Source organism: Electrophorus electricus, chromosome 14 (genome assembly GCF_041902795.1).
Source record: "Electrophorus electricus isolate QZ-2024a chromosome 14, ASM4190279v1, whole genome shotgun sequence".
NCBI lineage: Eukaryota > Metazoa > Chordata > Actinopteri > Gymnotiformes > Gymnotidae > Electrophorus > Electrophorus electricus.
The window spans coordinates 9,843,643-9,861,513 of NC_137510.1; the positions used below are offsets into that span (position 1 = coordinate 9,843,643).

General features: G+C 41.5%; 2 protein-coding genes across 6 annotated transcripts; one reads left to right on the forward strand and one right to left on the reverse strand.

Annotated features, from left to right (window-relative positions):
- Positions 1 to 3,587: 3,587 nt before the first annotated feature.
- Positions 3,588 to 8,979, reverse strand: eci2 (enoyl-CoA delta isomerase 2). Of its 4 annotated transcripts, none has more exons than XM_027013293.3 (10): positions 8,709 to 8,979; positions 6,821 to 6,983; positions 6,498 to 6,596; positions 6,094 to 6,276; positions 5,846 to 5,915; positions 5,650 to 5,752; positions 5,446 to 5,566; positions 5,019 to 5,108; positions 4,703 to 4,846; positions 3,588 to 4,075 (listed from the first exon to the last, which is right to left on the reverse strand). In XM_027013293.3, exons 1-10 carry the CDS (start codon positions 8,753 to 8,755, stop codon positions 3,920 to 3,922), a joined length of 1,176 nt encoding a protein of 391 aa, XP_026869094.2. In that variant the 5' UTR covers positions 8,756 to 8,979; the 3' UTR covers positions 3,588 to 3,919. The 4 variants fall into 4 exon arrangements, with proteins under 4 accessions (XP_026869094.2, XP_026869093.2, XP_081552863.1 ...); XM_027013292.3 differs by having other exon boundaries at positions 8,700 to 8,974; XM_081696737.1 differs by lacking the exon at positions 8,709 to 8,979 and adding an exon at positions 7,608 to 8,678.
- A 2,740-nt stretch (positions 8,980 to 11,719) lies between these two features.
- On the forward strand, positions 11,720 to 16,139 carry tubb6 (tubulin, beta 6 class V). 2 transcript variants are annotated; one of them, XM_027013283.3, is made up of 4 exons: positions 11,720 to 11,924; positions 12,329 to 12,437; positions 12,805 to 12,915; positions 14,907 to 16,139. In XM_027013283.3, exons 1-4 carry the CDS (start codon positions 11,868 to 11,870, stop codon positions 15,968 to 15,970), a joined length of 1,341 nt encoding a protein of 446 aa, XP_026869084.1. In that variant the 5' UTR covers positions 11,720 to 11,867; the 3' UTR covers positions 15,971 to 16,139. The 2 variants fall into 2 exon arrangements, with proteins under 2 accessions (XP_026869084.1, XP_081552708.1); XM_081696582.1 differs by having other exon boundaries at positions 11,728 to 11,986.
- Positions 16,140 to 17,871: the final 1,732 nt, after the last annotated feature.

Genomic DNA, 17,871 nt, shown 5'->3' on the forward strand with positions numbered 1-17,871 from the left:
CAATCCATTCTTCTGAACAGACAATGATGCACTGTAAATTCATTGCTGCTAGTAACTCTAGACTAAGCAAGCTGACTCTTGGAAAGATTCATTCATCAGCAGTGTGTCAGGCTTTTAACTGCCATGTGTCCAGCACTCAGAGCAAGTGCAGGTGTGGGTTCCCAGAGATCCCACACAGAGCTCCGGAGCGTGGTGTTCACATGGAGCGCGCGGAGCTTTACGAGCCCAGGGCGGTATGCCCAGCGTGGTTTCAGCTGGGAAAATAGGAGATCTCACCAAGAATCCATCAGCTGTCACTTTTCTACACTGGGAAAGCTTCCTTCTCAAACAGGCTGTCACTGAAAATGACTGCCCCAAAGCTGCAGCCTTGTTCCGCTGGGTATTTCTTGAAGTTTTGCTTGTCTCTGTACCTGAAATGTTTTTTTTCATAGGTTGAATCACTATGAAACCTTTGTAGATATGATGTAAAGACCCAAATAGGAATTGAAGCAACTAAGAAACCTGGACTGCAACAATAAATCATTTTGAGTAACTACAAACAAAAAAAGCAAGAAAGAAAAACAGGAATTTACATGTTTAACATGCTCTTTGTTGGCACAGTATGAGGTATAAACTTTGAGGTACATATTTTGACAATTCTTCAACAGTTAATGTTTAACCTATGGACCAAACCTGAGATATCCTCGCTTACACAGCATACTATAATAAAACATTGCCCCATTCCTCAACATTCATTGTTGCCAGTACCCATACACCTTAACTTCTCCTTAGAGACAGTGTCCATGGATACAGCTTCAACATGCAAATATGGTGAAGAGTAAGAAAAGAGGATGGCTAAAAGGAGAGTGAGAAAGGGATTCCCCCACCCTCCACCCCTGACCACCCTCTGTAGCCTCTCCACATGGCAGCTTCAAATGCCAACATCTGATTCTAAGTGCTCTGAATGTGGACAGTCCACTTGCAGAGGGCTCAGCTGACAGATATAAACAATAGCTTACATCCCTGAAAATGTTTCGACACCTATAGAACCAGTGCTAATGCAAATCACTTTCTTTTTTCCAATACTTCAGCATACATGCTGACAAGCTCACTGCATTTGCACATTCACCTGGCCGTTTGAATATATACAAATTGGTTAAACCATATAACCATTTAGTTATTTCATCAGCTGCTTTTATTTATTTATTTTTTTATGTTCTAAATATCACCGCCAATAGGGAAAGATTAACAAGGTAAATTTCTCAGCTAACCATTTTTTCAAAATCAAGACATGCTCTATCAGCATTTCCTCACCATTTGAAATCTCCCCTAATCACAGGTCACTTGTTCTCATGTTGTCAATGATCCCTGCCACAGCCAAATCCAGCTCCAAATGCACAAGCCTTCAGCTGTGGTCTGCTGAAAGATAAGGCTCTCCTAACCTTTTGCACAAGGGGGTTATCTTTTCTTATTTAAATTAGGAAGAGTCTTGTGCCATGGGTCAGATGGAGGTTAGGCAAACTATGACGTGAGATATGCAAAGCAAATGTAGTTTCCACCGAACTCACCTCCAGGATGAACATTTCAGGTGTTACAGCAAAGCTTCCTGTTTCTTCCCCTGTGTCAGTGCCTGATTGTACAAAAAAAAAACACCCCGATTTATTGCTGTAAAACTTGTTAACCCATCTTTTAAATCTGGTTTATCCTGATTCTTGAATTTACTTCTTCCTCCTGTACATTCTTATTGTATTTCAAGTTTCAAGTTTCAAGTTTGGTTTATTTGTCACATAGATAGTCATACACAGTATAACTCGCAGTGAAATGGTTGAGTGCTCTGTCCAAACTGAGGAAAAGAAACAGGGGTGCATAGAGAAATATATATTCTATATTTATACAAAAATATATTAACAGTTTATGTACAATATATGTATATTATATACACAATGTACAATGTATATATGGATATTTAAATATGTATGTACACAATGTACAGAATGTACAGTCCCATCTTGCAATTGACATATTTACAGTTGTTACATGGTGGTAATTGAACATATTACAGTTATGTTACATGGTGGTGGTGGTCCCCACAGTTTATCAGTTTCCCTGATTCAGGGCCTGAATGGCCTGTGGGAAGAAGCTCCTCTTCAGTCTCTTTGTCTTGGTCTTCAGGGAGCGAAAGTGCTTCCCTGACCTCAACAGAGAGAAGAGTCTATTGTTGGGATGGGTGGGGTCCTTCACAATCCTCCTGGCCTTGGTCTGGAACCACTTGTCGTAGATGGTCTGCAGGTCAGGAAGTTCCGTACAAGTGATGCTCTCAGCTGAACGCACCACCCTTTCGAGTGCTTGTCTGTCCTGCTTGGTGCTGTTCCCAAACCAGACTGTGATATTTATTCATTTATATACATTTCTTGTAATGTTTTGTGATTCTATTGATTTTGCAATTTAATTATCTGTACTGTGGTAACACTTAATTGTATTCTGTATTTTAATTTACTTGTTATATTCTTTAATATAGTTAACGTTTTGCTTGTGTTCTAGTTGCTCTGATTTCATATGGCTTTTAGATGCTTAGCAAGTCATTTTTCCTTTCATTCATTTTGTTTATTGGTTTCAATTTATTCCTTTAACAAATGTTACTTGTGAGTCTGCTTGCATTTCTCTTATTCTCATTATTGTAGTTAACTTTGAATTCCTTTGGGCATTAGAAAAGCCATTATTAAAAAAGCTAACTGAGGGACTGAGTATGGCATGGGTATTTGTTTCTCTTACTATTAAAGGTCTTAAGGCTATATTGAGAAAATCATAGTAATATGGCTGGAACCAAACCGTAAATGAGAACACACTATTGAACATTTTATAGTGATGAAAAACAGGATCTCACAGCCAGTTCTGGAGGCAATTTTCCATGGTGCCCTTTGTGTGGTATAGCTCCCCACCTGCTGGTCATACTTTAAAACACACTGGCTACAGAAATTCATACTTCTAAAGAGACTGGATAGACAAATGCTACATGTGGCTAGTTGAAGGGCCACTGAGAAAAAAAATATTCTTCCCATCTTAAAATGATTTTTCTTGTAATAAGTGACATGTATAGAATCCTGAAGTTGTTTCATCATACTGTTGTTGGTGTCATACCCTTATAAAAGGTACCCATCTTAAAAAGGTAGGGTGGGGCAAAACCTTTCTAAAACAACCCCCACAACCCCACCCCAACCTGATACATTTTGTATTCCTATGTAATCCCCCCTCCACTTCCTTTACTGGATCCAGTCTAACATTAAAAAGTTCATAAGTCTCATACAAACTTAAAAAAACAAAACAAAAAAAAAACCACACACACCACTACTGAACATGGAGTGATCTTAAGATTAGCAACCTCTCCCGTTAAAAGACCAAGTGAAAACTACCATCGTCAAGCCAGCTTGTGTGATCAATTAAACCCTTTTTTTGTGGATGAAGTGTCCATGATGCAATTAGCCAGCTTCCTTCATATGATGCCCCAGACCTTAGACTCCTCCCACCCATTTACAGGTTGCATTGACAAGCCCACCTGTACTGTAAGAACAGCTTTATTTAAAACACCTGCTCAACACCACTAGACAAAGTTGGTTTTCACTCCTTTTAATTCCATACATACAGTCAGTAAAAGATCACCTCTATGAATAACACTGCTCTTCAATTGACATTTTTGCAGAAAAGTGTGTGGGGGGGGAGAAATATATAGAGTTCTTCTGTAAGGCACACAGACTGGTTATAGATGTACAAAAACAATCAAGACAGTCTAGGAAGGCATTTTTAGTGAACAATTTAAATTGCTCTCAGCAGAAAAAAAAGTTATCTTTCCTGTGGGCAAACTGGTCATACTACCACTCTGAAGACATCATATTCTCCCTTATTGAAGTATATTAAATTTACTACATTTCTCAATGCAGGGTCTTCACAGTTTGGGCTTGGCCTGGAAGAAGTTCATAATGGCCTGCATGCACTCGTCAGAGAGCCATCGCTCTATCAGCCTCTCCACCTCGGCGTCATTCACAGCATGGAGTTTCTCCTTCTCCTTGCTGCGGATCAGCTGCTTCGACAGGGCCAGAGACTGAGTGAGGGAGAAGGACAGTGAAGGAACACTTGAGATGTTCACAAAGTGTGCAAGTGAGAATTCACAGCTAATGGGACAACTGAACAAAATGTCTAGCCCGGTGTTCAGGGACCCATACAGCCCACTATTTTTTTTTTGCATTTCATTTACTAATGCACTCAGGCCACGTAATCATAAGCCCCTAGCAACCTGGCTGAAGAGCATTTTCAGTTTCACTTCCAACATGATCCAACAGGTGTGACTTAAATGGAGAACACTCAACCAAACCTTCATTTACACAAATTATTTAAGTGATCTGACCCCAATGGCTGGAAACATGGCTGACTGTCCCGTTTCGGCCTGACCACTGACACCCCCCGTCAGCATCTGCCTTTTACTTGGAGGTCTACAGGACCAAAAACCCATTTGGGCTATCGTTAACGGTGCAGGCAGAAGTGGAGAGAGATTAGACTGTTCACTCATGGGTTGAGGCTCACAAGAATCAGCTTCCATTAATTGTTGGAAAGAACTTAAATGCCAAAAGAAACTATATAGAATGGATACAAGGCTAAACAAAAGCAAAAAGTGTAAGCACTTCATTTACACTAAAGACAAATACAGATGTCTAGAGAAAAATCCACTTACCTTTGGGGGTAATTTGGCATACGCCTTAAGCCTGGTCCACACCTCTGACTGAAAGCTGCCATCAGGAAAGACTTCCGTCACCAGTCCCAGGTTACATGCCTCGGTGGCAGTCACCTTCTTATTAAAGAGCAGCATCTCGCTGGCCTGAATGCAACAAACACCACAGTGCACGGTTGATCTGCTAATTATTGAACTGTGCAAAGCACCTGTGACTAATTTTATTGCATTAGCATGACATGGGAGCATCAAAATTGCAATCATGTTAACAGCAAAAATGTACCTGCAGCCACTATAAGTCAAGACAAAAGGTGTGCACCTTTGCGTTACCCATAATTTTAGGGAAGGTGTAAGAAGAGCAGCCCTCAGGACTCTGCCCCAGCTGGCTAAAGGGGGTGTGGAATGTTGCCTAAGGTTAGACCAGAATGAAGTCAAATCAATACAGCAGAGAACCAAACTACACAAAAGGTTTAGTTCCCTCCAAATATACCAATATGATCAGGACACAGTTAGCATAATCAGATAAAGTGTTAAATGAAAGGCAATGGGTGATACTCTATAACTTAACATGACAAAGTGATGAGAAGCAATTGAAGAGTTGCATTTTAAGCTGTCTTCAAATAAAACTGCTTAAAATGTGTTCATTTTTAAAATATGAAAGTATACCATGTGATTGGATGCAAAAATCTAATTGGTGGCTAGGTGTCACAATAGTGAAAATAGTGAGGCTGGATCAAACTGCTCACACTTTCTGTGGCATAGACAACATCAAAAAGGCCAAGTACTGTGACTGACACTCCCAAAGCTGGTCCATTTACAACAGCGATCAAAGGTTTGGGGAAATCAATGTAGGCCTTCACATAATGCCTGCAAATATAAGAACAAGAATTGCAAATAACTTTACATCTGGAGGTGGGAAAGAAAGTGTCTGGAATCAGGGGGAGCTTTACTTGAGTAACTCCCCAGAATCCTTAGCCATCTTTTCAATGCCCCCTTGTGGGATGCCAGTGAAGTTGTTCAGGTCATTACCACTGCAGTAGAAGTCACCACTGCCTACAGAGAAAGCATAAAAAAAAAAAATGCAAGTTGTCTAGAGTACAAACGATTCAACAATGCTCATGTTAATTATGTGTAGGTTTGCAGTACCAGTCATGACTGTAATAACAGAATCGTCTTTTCCAGCATGATGTAGAGCATCAATCAGTTCTTTATACATCTAAAAGAGGTTGTGAAAGATGAAGTCAAAATGTTCTCTGCAATATGCATAATGAAGCATGAAAAAACAGCAGGGGGAGAAAAAAATTGCTCAAATCACATGCATTTCAACAGTTAATTTATAGCTTATAAAAAGAATGCAACAGCAGAGAAAAGGATTGCCCAAGTTCTAATCATACATCCAAGGTGATAGCATTCTTCTTTTCTGGTCTGTTGAATCGGATGGTGGTGATGCCATCTTCTGTGGTGACCAATAAGGACTGAAAGGCCTGTGCACTTTCTGGGGGTGGTGTCGCCACAGCTGGTCCTTCTGCACTCACCAGGGACTTAATGAGGTCCACATACTGCTGCCTGGCCTCCTCCTAATGGCTCAAATGAGGTAAACAAGCAGCCAATCAAGTTTATTCTAAAGCCCCACCCCCACATTAACACCCATCCGATTTTAACAAACATGCAAAATCTTTAGCACACTGAATAGTAAGGCATAAAGACAAGCCTTGACAATTAAGCCTAAATGTTTGTCCATTAGAATGTATGGACATTCAAGAAAACTAACGCGTTTCTTCAAGTACTCTACCCTCACCTGTGACACAGACTCCAGTGACTTCCAGGCATCCCACTTTGCCTTGTTCACAAAATCTAACATTCCTGGTTTAGGTGTGTTACAGGGTCCCTGTGTGGCCTGCTCACATACACAAGAATGCAAATGGGTCAGCACAGAGCAAGAAACTGACTGATTTTTAAAAAAATAAATAAAAATTGGATCTCAAAGATTAAAGTATTAAATACTACAATTATTGCTGCCATTTGTCACAAGACATGTCTAAAAGTGACATGGCAAACACATCGTCCATCAGATCTCTTTGCCATTAGTTGCTGTAATGATAGTGCTCAGCCTGGTCTCACCTGTTTAAAGAGGGCATAAATCTTGAGTTTGACATGATTGCCAGGATCCTTCTTTAGTGTGCCAAGTTGAGCCTTGGCATTATTGAAGTCCTCCACTGATGCCCCCATCAATGCACCAGTGGTGTGAAGCTGAACACCAGGGATCCTAAACACCTGAGAAGCTCTATAAATGAACAAGCAGTACAGAATATTGGGTCACACTCAAATCTATTAGAATACAGCCATGGATTATACAGTGATCAGCCACATTAAAAACCAGACAGGTGACGATTGTCAATATACGAGGCACCCGTCGAGGGGTGGGATATATTGGCCATCACAAGAACAGAGTTCTTGAACTTGATGTCTAAGGCATGCAAAATAGGCAAGCATAAGGACCTGAGAAACGTTGACAAAAGGTCAGACTGTAACGATTAGACAACTGGGTCAGAGCAGGGTGTTCCTGGTGCGCTGCAGTTAGCACCTAGTGGACCAAGGAAGGACAATTGGTGAACTGGCAACAGGGTCCTGGGAGCCCTAGGCTCATTAATGCATGCGGAAAGTGAAAGCTAGCCTTCTGGTACAATACCACAGATGAGCTACTGCAGCTCAGATTCCTGAAAACGTTATTGCTGGCTAGGCCAAAAGGTATCAGAACACAGACCAGTCGCAGTGGCCATGACGACACCCGTCCACCTCTAAATGCACTTACGATGGGCACAGCAGCCTTAGAACTACAACATGGAGTAATGGAATGTGGCCTGATGACATTTCCTTGTACTCAGCCAGGTGTGTGGGAATCACTTACCCGGGCAACAGATGGAACCAGGATGCACTACGGGAAGAAAGCAAACTGACAGAGGCTGAGGGATGTGCTGGGCAATGTTCTGCTGGGAAACCTTAAGTCCTAGCATTCATGTGGATGTTACCATGACACCACCTACATAAACATTGCTGACAATGATGTTCCCTAAGGCCAGGGGCCTCCTTCAACTGATCAAACCATTTCTGAACTGTTTTGGCAGTGTGGCAGGATAGAAGAGCAAGGTACTCAAGGTGTTGACTCCAAATTCCCCAGATCTCAATCTGATAAAGTATCTGTGCAACGTGCTGGCAAAAGGCGCCCGATCCATGAAGGCCCGACGTCAACTTCCAGGACTTAAAAAGGTCTTGCTACCAGCTACTTTATGCGAGATACCTCAGCACACCTCTGGAGCAAGGTGGAATCTATGCCTCGACAGGGCAGCTGTTTTGGTAGCATGAGTGGGACCCACACGATATTAAGGATATGGTTTTAAGATTGCCAACATGTTAATGAAAACCTATAAATAATAATCTTAACAATCATCTAGGTTAGCCACTACACTGAGGCCAGTATTGCTGAGCATTAAATCCGAAAATAACCAGACTCGAACTTGTAACACAAAATACATGTTCGATAAATATAGAAACGCTACAAGAAAGCGTTAGCAGTAGGTAGCTAACTAGCTAGCCCTTAAGGCAACTAAATGTGGGGTCAAGTGCAAAGCTAAAGATTATCTAGACAAATAGTTAAAGCTATCTATCCGCTTTAGGAAACGAAAGTGTTGAAGCAGAACTACGCTTTGCCGTTTTCCGTTATGAGTAGGTTGCTAGATATTAATATCCGACTTACAAAGAGTAACAAAACGTTTAGCTGAAGCGCTTTCTGTCAACTAGCTAGCTAACCTAGGAAGTGTTTAGCTGAGTAATTTACCTAGCTAACATGTTAAGAAAACTAGGCTAACTAAGGCCAGCTTGGTAGATAGCCATTTTAGCGGACGCACTGACCCTCTCTCACCTAAAACTCTAGGAATGCTAGACATCTAGCTTATAAACATGACACCGAAGTGAAGTATTCCTCAAAATTTTAATTTCCTACCTGACAAACCTGAAAAGTCGCCACGGCGAAATAACCTTTATACCGCTTGCAGCCATAAGAACTCAATCCAAAGCCCAAAGACCTTCTGCTCGGAGTGCTATTCCGGTCAGCCACACACAACCTAACTACACTTTCTTTATTCGCCTATCTAAAGCGTGACGTGAGTTTCTTTCTTTTTTTTTTTTTTAAATCATTCACCCGTTACGTGTTATCACGTTGGGAAACGCCATCCTATTTGTTCTATGGTTTTCTCATATGGACAACACCTGCTTCTAATGAGAGCAGCAGGTGTTGCTGTCTAAGCCTAAAATCGTGTAAGTCTAGAGAAGACACCATAGGAGAATACTTAAGTTTAAGGAAGAACGATGCTACTGGGTTTCTTCTGGTTGAAGATTCCTTTTCTAAAGGATCTGCTAGAAAAGGTTAGGGCAGTCTCAGCTTACTACATAGCTGGGAGTTGGGGGCAAACTCACTCCTGGGGAGACCTCTCCTGTTCATTCCAGTTTAAGACTTGGATACACTGTTTGGAAGGCTGATTGGGAAACTCTGGATGTACTCTTATTTTCAGGTGTACATAGCTTGCTGATGTTTGTTAGGAGACTTTCACTCTCTCTGGATCTAAGATTTCTAGATGTATCTTAATGTCTCCATCTTTCTTTTGCATTTCCTGTATGTACCCAATGTCATGACAATGGATTACAGTGCAGCAGAATTAAAATATATGAATAATATGAGCATTCAAAATGGGCATTGATGCCATTCTTAGCATAGATTATCATCCTAGTTCAAACAGGTTTCAAATCCTTTGTTATATCTTTGGGGAGAAGTGATGCTCTCATCTGGCAGGCTGTATGTTTTTCTTCTGATATGTCTGGAGAATGGGATATTGGTGGACTCGGAGCTACTGCCATTCTCTACCCACCAACACTCCTCATGGTTATAAAGAATGTTCACACAAAACATCCATATTGGCACATTCAGCATCCTGGATGCTGATGTTGGTGCAGGGAAAACCAGTGCCTTTTGTACTCTCTGAACTCCCCTGTTCCTTCTGAATGCTAGCTATGGCACTTCTTTTAAAGTTCAAAGTTTGTTTTTTTGTTTGTTTTTTGGTCAGTCATACATAGTATAACTGGCAGTGAAATGCCTTTTGTAACTGCTCTGTCTGTGGCTGATACAGGGAAATGGATGTGGATTAATGAATAAATAAATGTCATGAAGAAGGAATGTATAATATGCATATATACAATGTAAAATTTCCAGTTTTTATGATGTTATTGTGGACATATACTGATTATTCCCATCAGTTCCATTGGTTTCCCTGATTCAGAGCCTGGATGGCCTGCAGGAAGAAGCAGCTTCTCAGTCTCTCTGTGTTGGTCTTCAGGGAGTGAAAGTGCTTCCTTGACCTCAACAGGGAGAAGAGCCTATTGTTGGGATGGGTGGGGTCCTTCACAATCCTCCTAACCTTGGTACGGCACTGATTATAATGTATGGTATGCAGGTCAGGAAGTTCCATATGAGTGATGTGCTCTATTGAATGCAGCACCCTCTGGAGCGCATATCTGTCCTTCTTGTTTCATTTACAGCAGCAAAGACCAATTTGGCATGCATGGTTTACTTGTGATTTAGCTATTTAAATATCAATTTAAATATCTTCACAGCAGTAAAGTTTTAAGTCCTTAAGAGTCAAATGCGTGCTGTTTAAAATGTAAACTTAGTGTTTAAATTGTTCTCAAATCTCAGCTTGACATACTCTTCCTTTCCTCCAGAGAGAAATGGTACCAGTAGGTGGCAGTAAAACTAACTGAAAATGTGTTGCACCTCTGCCAATAGTGGGCAGATTGTAGAGGGCAAGTTGTACCCGTTTGATTCCATGTTTCACTTCGGGGGGTGGGGGGGAGAGAGAAAGTATCTCACCAACACAACTGCTAACTTTTCACTTCCTTTTCAGTGATTTAATAAGATGCTAGACATAATGAATATAACAACAGTTTAAAGAGAAAAATCAATTAAAAAAAATGAAAAAATCAACAATAAACCTTCAAATTGGAATTGTCTAGTCCAACTTTCTAGGTCTTAGTCTTGTCCTGAGGTGTGTACGTGTCCGAGACCCACCCTGCAAGAGAATGTCCATTAAGGGCAACGGAGAAGTAGTTGGCTGGGGTGGAGGTGTGGTAGGCTACAGCAGGGGACATCAGGGGGTGGTGGGAGTAGCCGTGGCAGCTGAGACGGGTAGAGGCTCAGTGACATCACGGCATCCCTCAAGACAACATTCCCTGATGGAACAGAGCCGACAAACATTTCAAAATGCTTCTCGTTGTCTCAGCGAATAATCCCAGTAGTCAGATAGGAATGGGCCGGCTGGACCATCTTTAGGAGCACCTCAGCATCTGTTTGATGTGTTGAAACTACCAAAATTAATTTCCCATACTGAAATACCACGATTTATCTAATTATATGCCATTTTTAAAATGTTAATGAAGTGAACTTTATGCTTTGCTAGCGACATTTCACATTTCTATACCAATGTATATACTAATGTTTAAAGTACTTTTTAAATTTTGTTTTGCTTGAACTACCAGAACCACTTGATTAAAGCTGCTCTGAGCATCTCTCAGAGGTCTGTCCTGCAAATAACTTGATTCACAAGACGTGCCGTTTTCCCCATAATGTTCTAAATTAAAGCCTACTTACTTCATTGTACCAACCATTTCATAATATCAGATGAAAACATTTTTACGTTTTTATAATAACCAATCAAGAAGCGTTGAGAAAATGCCCTTCCAAGGTACCGGGCAAAACTCTGAAAGCTCCGAAAATGAGACCGTTACCGCCTGCTCACGGACAACCTGCTGCTCCAGAGAGAACAGCCTTACACACACAGCATTAACTGATAAAAGCAACACAGAAAAAAACCCAACCCAACCAAACCCCCCCCCCCCCCCCCCACACACACAAAAAAAAAAAAAAAAAAAAAGGTGATTGCATTTCTGCAATGGCATGCAAAGTACTGTGGTCGCTGTGGGCGGGGAGCACGAGCTGAAAACTGAGAACGGGATAGCGCGTGCTGAAGGATTCTCGGAGAACGACCTTGTAAAAGTGCGCTCGAGCTCAACTGTTCGCACAGTTACAGCGTAACGAGTCGAATTCGTTCACCAAGACAGAATGAGAGAAATAGTTCACGTACAAGCCGGGCAGTGCGGCAACCAGATAGGGACAAAGGTAGGCGCGATGAGCTCATGTATCTCACGTCTTCTAAACAGCGCCATAGACTTCTAAAAAAGGTCTGTAGACCGGTAAGACGTTTTAGTCAGATTCACCCTAAGCTGATCGCCTAAGGTTTGAATCGCCTTTTTTTTAATCACAAACATTCTTAATTCTTAATGAATTGGTGAAACAAGATTTGATTTAATGTCTTTATCTAGTCACGCTTGTGTAATGGGATGATCAGCTGCTTCAAGGGTGTGGCGAGAAGTGGTCTTCTGTGCTAGACTTTCTGAAGAACTTCTGTGCCTCTGTAGCCAAAGTAACTCATATGAATGCAGAATTCATAAATTGTTTCGTGTGGATTTTCTTTCCCGCGGTGTAAGTGTGGTTGATCTTTGTTGTGCTGGTGGTACATTTAGTTCTGGGAAGTTATAAGCGATGAGCACGGAATTGATCCAGCTGGAAACTATGTCGGTGACTCAAGCCTTCAACTTGAAAGAATTAATGTATACTACAACGAGGCGTCATGTGAGTAGTGTGTGTGTGTGTGTGTGTGTGTGTGTGTGTGTGTGTGTACGTATGAATCAGCGTTCTTGGTGAACTTCCCTTTCACCACATACCACTGCACCTCCAACCCTCACACAAAGACTGACCACAAGCTTGGTGTCATTCTAAAGGAATTTGTTTGGATGCTTCAACTTTATTTTAAGATGTTTTCAAAACAGTTGAATGTGGCCTTAAGTTTCAACACTGAACAACCATATAGATATCATGAGAATATCCTGTATACTCTGTTTCTGATATATTCTGTTCGTGTATGAAAATAAACGGTTTAAACTTCATATAGCCTACTGAATGGAATAACGTGGCTTGGTTGTGTGTGCACTGTTTTCAGCCCATAAGTTTGTTCCTCGAGCAGTGCTGCTGGACCTGGAGCCAGGAACTATGGACAGCGTTCGCTCCGGTGCATTTGGAGAGCTTTTTAGGCCAGACAACTTCATCTTTGGTGAGGTTTCCTTCTATAGGAGGCAGTCCACTGTCCTTGTTCTCAGATATTTGCTTTGTGATGTCTGACCTGGCTCTTATATTTGTTTTTTTTTTGTTTTTTTTTATTTTTATGTTCTTCATTAATCCAGTGGCCCATTTCCTTTTTAAATGCAGTTAGTTATAGTTAAACGTTTAGACCTAAAGGTTTATTATTAAAGTTTTATTAGACATAAAGGTTTGCTTATAGATTAAAATTGTGTAGACATATTGAGCAACATGTCATTTGCTGAAATCCAGATGGATTCTTTTTTTTTTCTGTTCAGGAAGGAGCAAACACATAATAGATATCTGAAAGCAATCACTTTGGAATTCCAGGTACAGTGTAGTCAGATTTTTTTTACTCTTGTTTTTGTTTTTGTTTTTACCCTGACAAATGGATCTAGTTGTGGTGATTCAGTGATTCAAGGTGATGCATAAAAGTGTGTGCAGCACTCCAGAGATAACCTGTCCATCAGCATTTAAGACAGCTGTAAACCTATAGCTACTCCAGCCTTTTTAATTATACAAAAAACAAACTGCATCAGTGATTGGCAGGATGAAAAACATTGTACATTGTGATTGTGAGATGTGTATAGGATACCCTCAGTATTGCCAAGGGCTTATATCAAGAAGTAAAAAAAAACTCAACTAAATTTGTATAAATCACCATGCTGAAAGAGTTCTTGACAGAAGCATTGTCTCTTTTATTGCTTCTTTATAATGGATTTTAGAGTCCCTTACACTCAGCTCTGATGACTAACAAAAGTAGAAAAAAACAAAAGGTATTTGCAAGTTCCATAAGCCACATCATTAGAGACAGCATCACGGTTATTTATTAACAGGCAAAATCAATGCTCTGTAAAATCCTAGTATTTCACCCGGCGTGCCCTCAGAAAGAGTTGGGATTTTCACAGTGAAACCCACTCCTCAGGGCTTGTCCACATTTGTGCTCTTTGCTCCAGAACCTGATTACTATGCTAATGTAAGTTGGAAGCAGAATTAAATTGAACACGTGGACTGGTAAAAAGTCCCTAGAGACTGGATGACCTCTGGTTTGGGGATGATAATAGTCCATATTCAGCATCCACCCAAATTCTAGTGGTAACGTTTCCATATTTTTAAACGTAATCAAGGATCCATGCTCTGTTCATTACTGTACCAAATCCCACATTAGCATGTGCTGTAATTTAAAATACAGCTTGGTTTAATACTGATTTTTGAAAAAAAAAAAGAAAAAAAAAAGCGCTCATATGCTTAGAATGCCAAGAAGAACCCATTAAAACAGTGACCAAGGACTGGTACCAACTTCTCTTATATATTATTATATATTATTATGTATATGTTGTGAAGGTTGTGTTGTCGATTCAAGTTGAAATGTTTTAAGAGTAGCCAGGCTGTCCATTATTTATTTGCCTTTATACTTGAATACTTTTCATAGGCCTGGGCCACTGTCTACATGTTTCTGTGAGGTATCCAACTGGATTTTCTACAATGCAGATATAAATGAATGGGAAAACTATAATGCCATAGACCCTTAGCCTCTGCCACTTGTAGTATCCATTTGAATCTAACAGATGAGCGTGCATAGTATACATTTGCACATTTTTTAACTACCCAAAGTGGCAGACTTTACATTGAACATGCTCTTTTCAGAGTCATTGAACACAACGGTGAGTTCAGTGCAGGAGTTCAGCATGAACTCTCGCCTTGATATCCGGATCAGCCATAAGCTGCATACACAGCCATGTTTATCAGATTTTTCTTCAAAAGTGCACAGATGTCTGGAACTCTACCACACAGCCATGCATCCCAAACACAAATTTCACATCCGCTCTACTCTGCGTGATTAATGGGGAACAATTGGCGCCTGGCTCTCGCTAAGCGCTAGCAGGGGGAGGGGGTGGGCGGAGATTGGGTTTCATTTTTGCTGCCTGACTCTTCTCCGCTGTCTGCTGTTCGTTTCTGGCACAGGGCAGACAGGTGCAGGGAATAACTGGGCGAAGGGCCACTACACAGAGGGAGCGGAGCTAGTGGACTCTGTGCTGGATGTGGTGAGGAAAGAGTGCGAGCACTGTGACTGTCTGCAGGGCTTCCAGCTCACGCACTCGCTGGGCGGCGGCACAGGCTCGGGCATGGGCACCCTGCTCATCAGCAAGGTCCGCGAGGAGTACCCCGACCGCATCATGAACACCTTCAGCGTGATGCCCTCGCCCAAGGTGTCCGACACGGTGGTGGAGCCCTACAACGCCACGCTGTCTGTGCACCAGCTGGTGGAGAACACGGACGAGACCTACTGCATCGACAACGAGGCGCTCTACGACATCTGCTTCCGCACGCTCAAGCTGGCCACGCCCACCTACGGCGACCTCAACCACCTGGTGTCTGCCACCATGAGCGGGGTCACCACCTCCTTGCGCTTTCCCGGGCAGCTAAACGCTGACCTGCGCAAGCTGGCCGTCAACATGGTGCCCTTCCCCCGCCTGCATTTCTTTATGCCAGGCTTTGCCCCGCTGACAGCACGAGGTAGTCAGCAGTACCGCGCCCTCACAGTGCCCGAGCTCACGCAGCAGATGTTCGATGCAAAGAACATGATGGCAGCGTGTGACCCACGCCACGGCCGCTACCTCACCGTGGCGACAGTGTTCCGCGGGCCCATGTCCATGAAGGAGGTGGATGAGCAGATGCTGGCCATCCAGAACAAGAATAGCAGCTACTTTGTAGAGTGGATCCCCAACAACGTCAAGGTGGCCGTCTGTGACATCCCACCGAGGGGACTCAAGATGGCCTCCACCTTCATCGGCAACAGCACAGCGATCCAGGAGTTGTTTAAGCGGATCTCGGAGCAGTTCTCTGCCATGTTCCGCCGCAAAGCCTTCCTGCACTGGTTCACGGGTGAGGGCATGGATGAGATGGAGTTCACCGAGGCCGAGAGTAACATGAACGACCTGGTGTCTGAGTACCAGCAGTACCAGGAGGCCACAGCCAATGATGGAGAAGATGCATTTGAGGAGGATGAAGAGGAAGACAATGATTGAACAATGCAAGGTGCTGTTTGTAGCCCTGCATACACCCATTATGAATGATGTATTTCCTTAAACTGTGATTTTTCTTGTTTTTTTATTTTTATTATTTTTATTTTTTGATTGCAATCCTAGTCTAGACTAGGAGAGGAGTGATTGCAATAAATATTATTGGAAGAGCTAATATGTCTTTTATTTATTTTTTTCTTATAACGGTGGTGAAATAATATGAATTAAACATCATCAAAGAGTTAGTGATTACATTTCATTAAGTAGTCCTGATTACCATTACTATTGCAATCACATATGAGCAGAGCAACAGTTAATTTAATCACTAATTACTCCATGCCTACATGAGGTGAACAGAAATTATTCTGTTTAGAAATGTAATGGCCATATAATATGACTTTGATGGGTTCAAGTTCAGCTTCGTTTAGGAATCCGCTGAGGAGGGGAAGACCAAGTCAGCCATTTTGAAAGCTAAATGCTTTGTTCATTTCTACTCGTGTCCTATAGCTGGCAGGCCTAGCCGGGAGACACAAATCCTGCTCACGGTTGACATCCCGTTATCCTCTGCAGCTGCCGAGCATGTGTTCAATAGTTAGTACCCCATGATAAACAACAGAGGACGTTCAGGGCTATTTGTAGCAACGGCGTTCAACCGGGTGGCAGCCTTCCAAGGCGATCCACATGGATTGCGGATTAATTTCAATTCCAGTAGCAGCACTAACTACTTTTCTCAAATTATCATCACTCCCATTTTTCCCTACACTTATGTAAGATATTTACTAGCACACCAATTCTGTAGGAAATGACAATGAGCAGAAAGTAAGATGGTATGTAGGCAGGACTTCACCATTCCTCCGGAGCACAATTCTCCCCATATGATGTGTTCACAGTTTCACCAGGACTGTTTAAATCATAGCAAAGCTGAACAGTGTTGGCTCCTCTGAGTCGTACTTCAGCAGATGTCAGCGGGCATTTAGCAACCTTGTGAAATACTGCAGACTGAAGTCATACAAGGTTGAACAAGCAAGTGGACTAGTGTTATTAGAATTTCAGCTGAAATGTTAATAATAGGTTATTCTTTTTTTTACACCTTTTAACCTTCAGAATACATTTTAGTTTTGGAGTGAATTATGCAGGGTGTTATTTACTAGACCTGAGAGAACTTTTTTTTTTTGTGATAGCCTATTAAATAATTTACATTTTGCCATTTTGCTTTGTGAACAATCAAAACATTTTATGATTGTATATGTGCCTAAATGAAGCATCAAGTGGAAAAGTTAGTCTTTTTCACATTTGTCAAATTTGTTTTTAAAAAATCTGGGAATTAACACACTATGAAAGTGCTGTCTTTGTAGACAGTATCACTATGACAATGTACTAATATAATGCATAAAAATTGTAGAGTTAAAAAAAATTCAAGATAGAGAATATAGAAACTAGACTTAAATGAATAAAATTACAGAGAAGAGCAACAGTCTCTCAGTTCCTGAGTGAATTCAGAGAAGCTGAGTTGAAAGCATTTCCTATTGGCTCAGCAGAACGTGCTTAAACACCACCCTGCCTACTATGGGACGTAGCACTGGCTTCGAACTACAGTTAGGAAAATATTACCTAATAAGGGACAGGAATATCAATGTTACGCCAATTGTAATGGGACATCAAAATAGAATAGCTTGTGACTTGATGCCCTCTGCTGGACAGTGTTATTTAAATCTTAGAAGGTACGTAAACCAAATTAATTAAATGCCAAACCAGTTTAGGTAATTAGCCATTAACTGTTTGTGTAAACTGGCTTAAATTAAAAGGTTCAACCAAGATACTAATAAAATAGTAGCATCTTGTTTGGTATAATCAGTTAAGGTACTTGACTAGTAATCAAAAGGTTGCTGGTTCAAGCCACTCAGTGG

Coding starts and splice junctions, on each gene's coding strand:
- tubb6 (XM_027013283.3), top strand. CDS start 11,868: ATGAGAGAAATAGTTCACGTACAAGCCGGGCAGTGCGGCAACCAGATA. Junction 12,438..12,804: donor ATACTACAACGAGGCGTCAT/GTGAGTAGTGTG, acceptor CACTGTTTTCAG/CCCATAAGTTTGTTCCTCGA. Junction 12,916..14,906: donor GCCAGACAACTTCATCTTTG/GTGAGGTTTCCT, acceptor TTTCTGGCACAG/GGCAGACAGGTGCAGGGAAT.
- eci2 (XM_027013292.3), bottom strand. CDS start 8,755: ATGGCTGCAAGCGGTATAAAGGTTATTTCGCCGTGGCGACTTTTCAGG. Junction 5,567..5,649: donor GATTCTGGGGAGTTACTCAA/GTAAAGCTCCCC, acceptor TTATATTTGCAG/GCATTATGTGAAGGCCTACA. Junction 5,109..5,445: donor TTGTCTATGCCACAGAAAGT/GTGAGCAGTTTG, acceptor GTCTAACCTTAG/GCAACATTCCACACCCCCTT.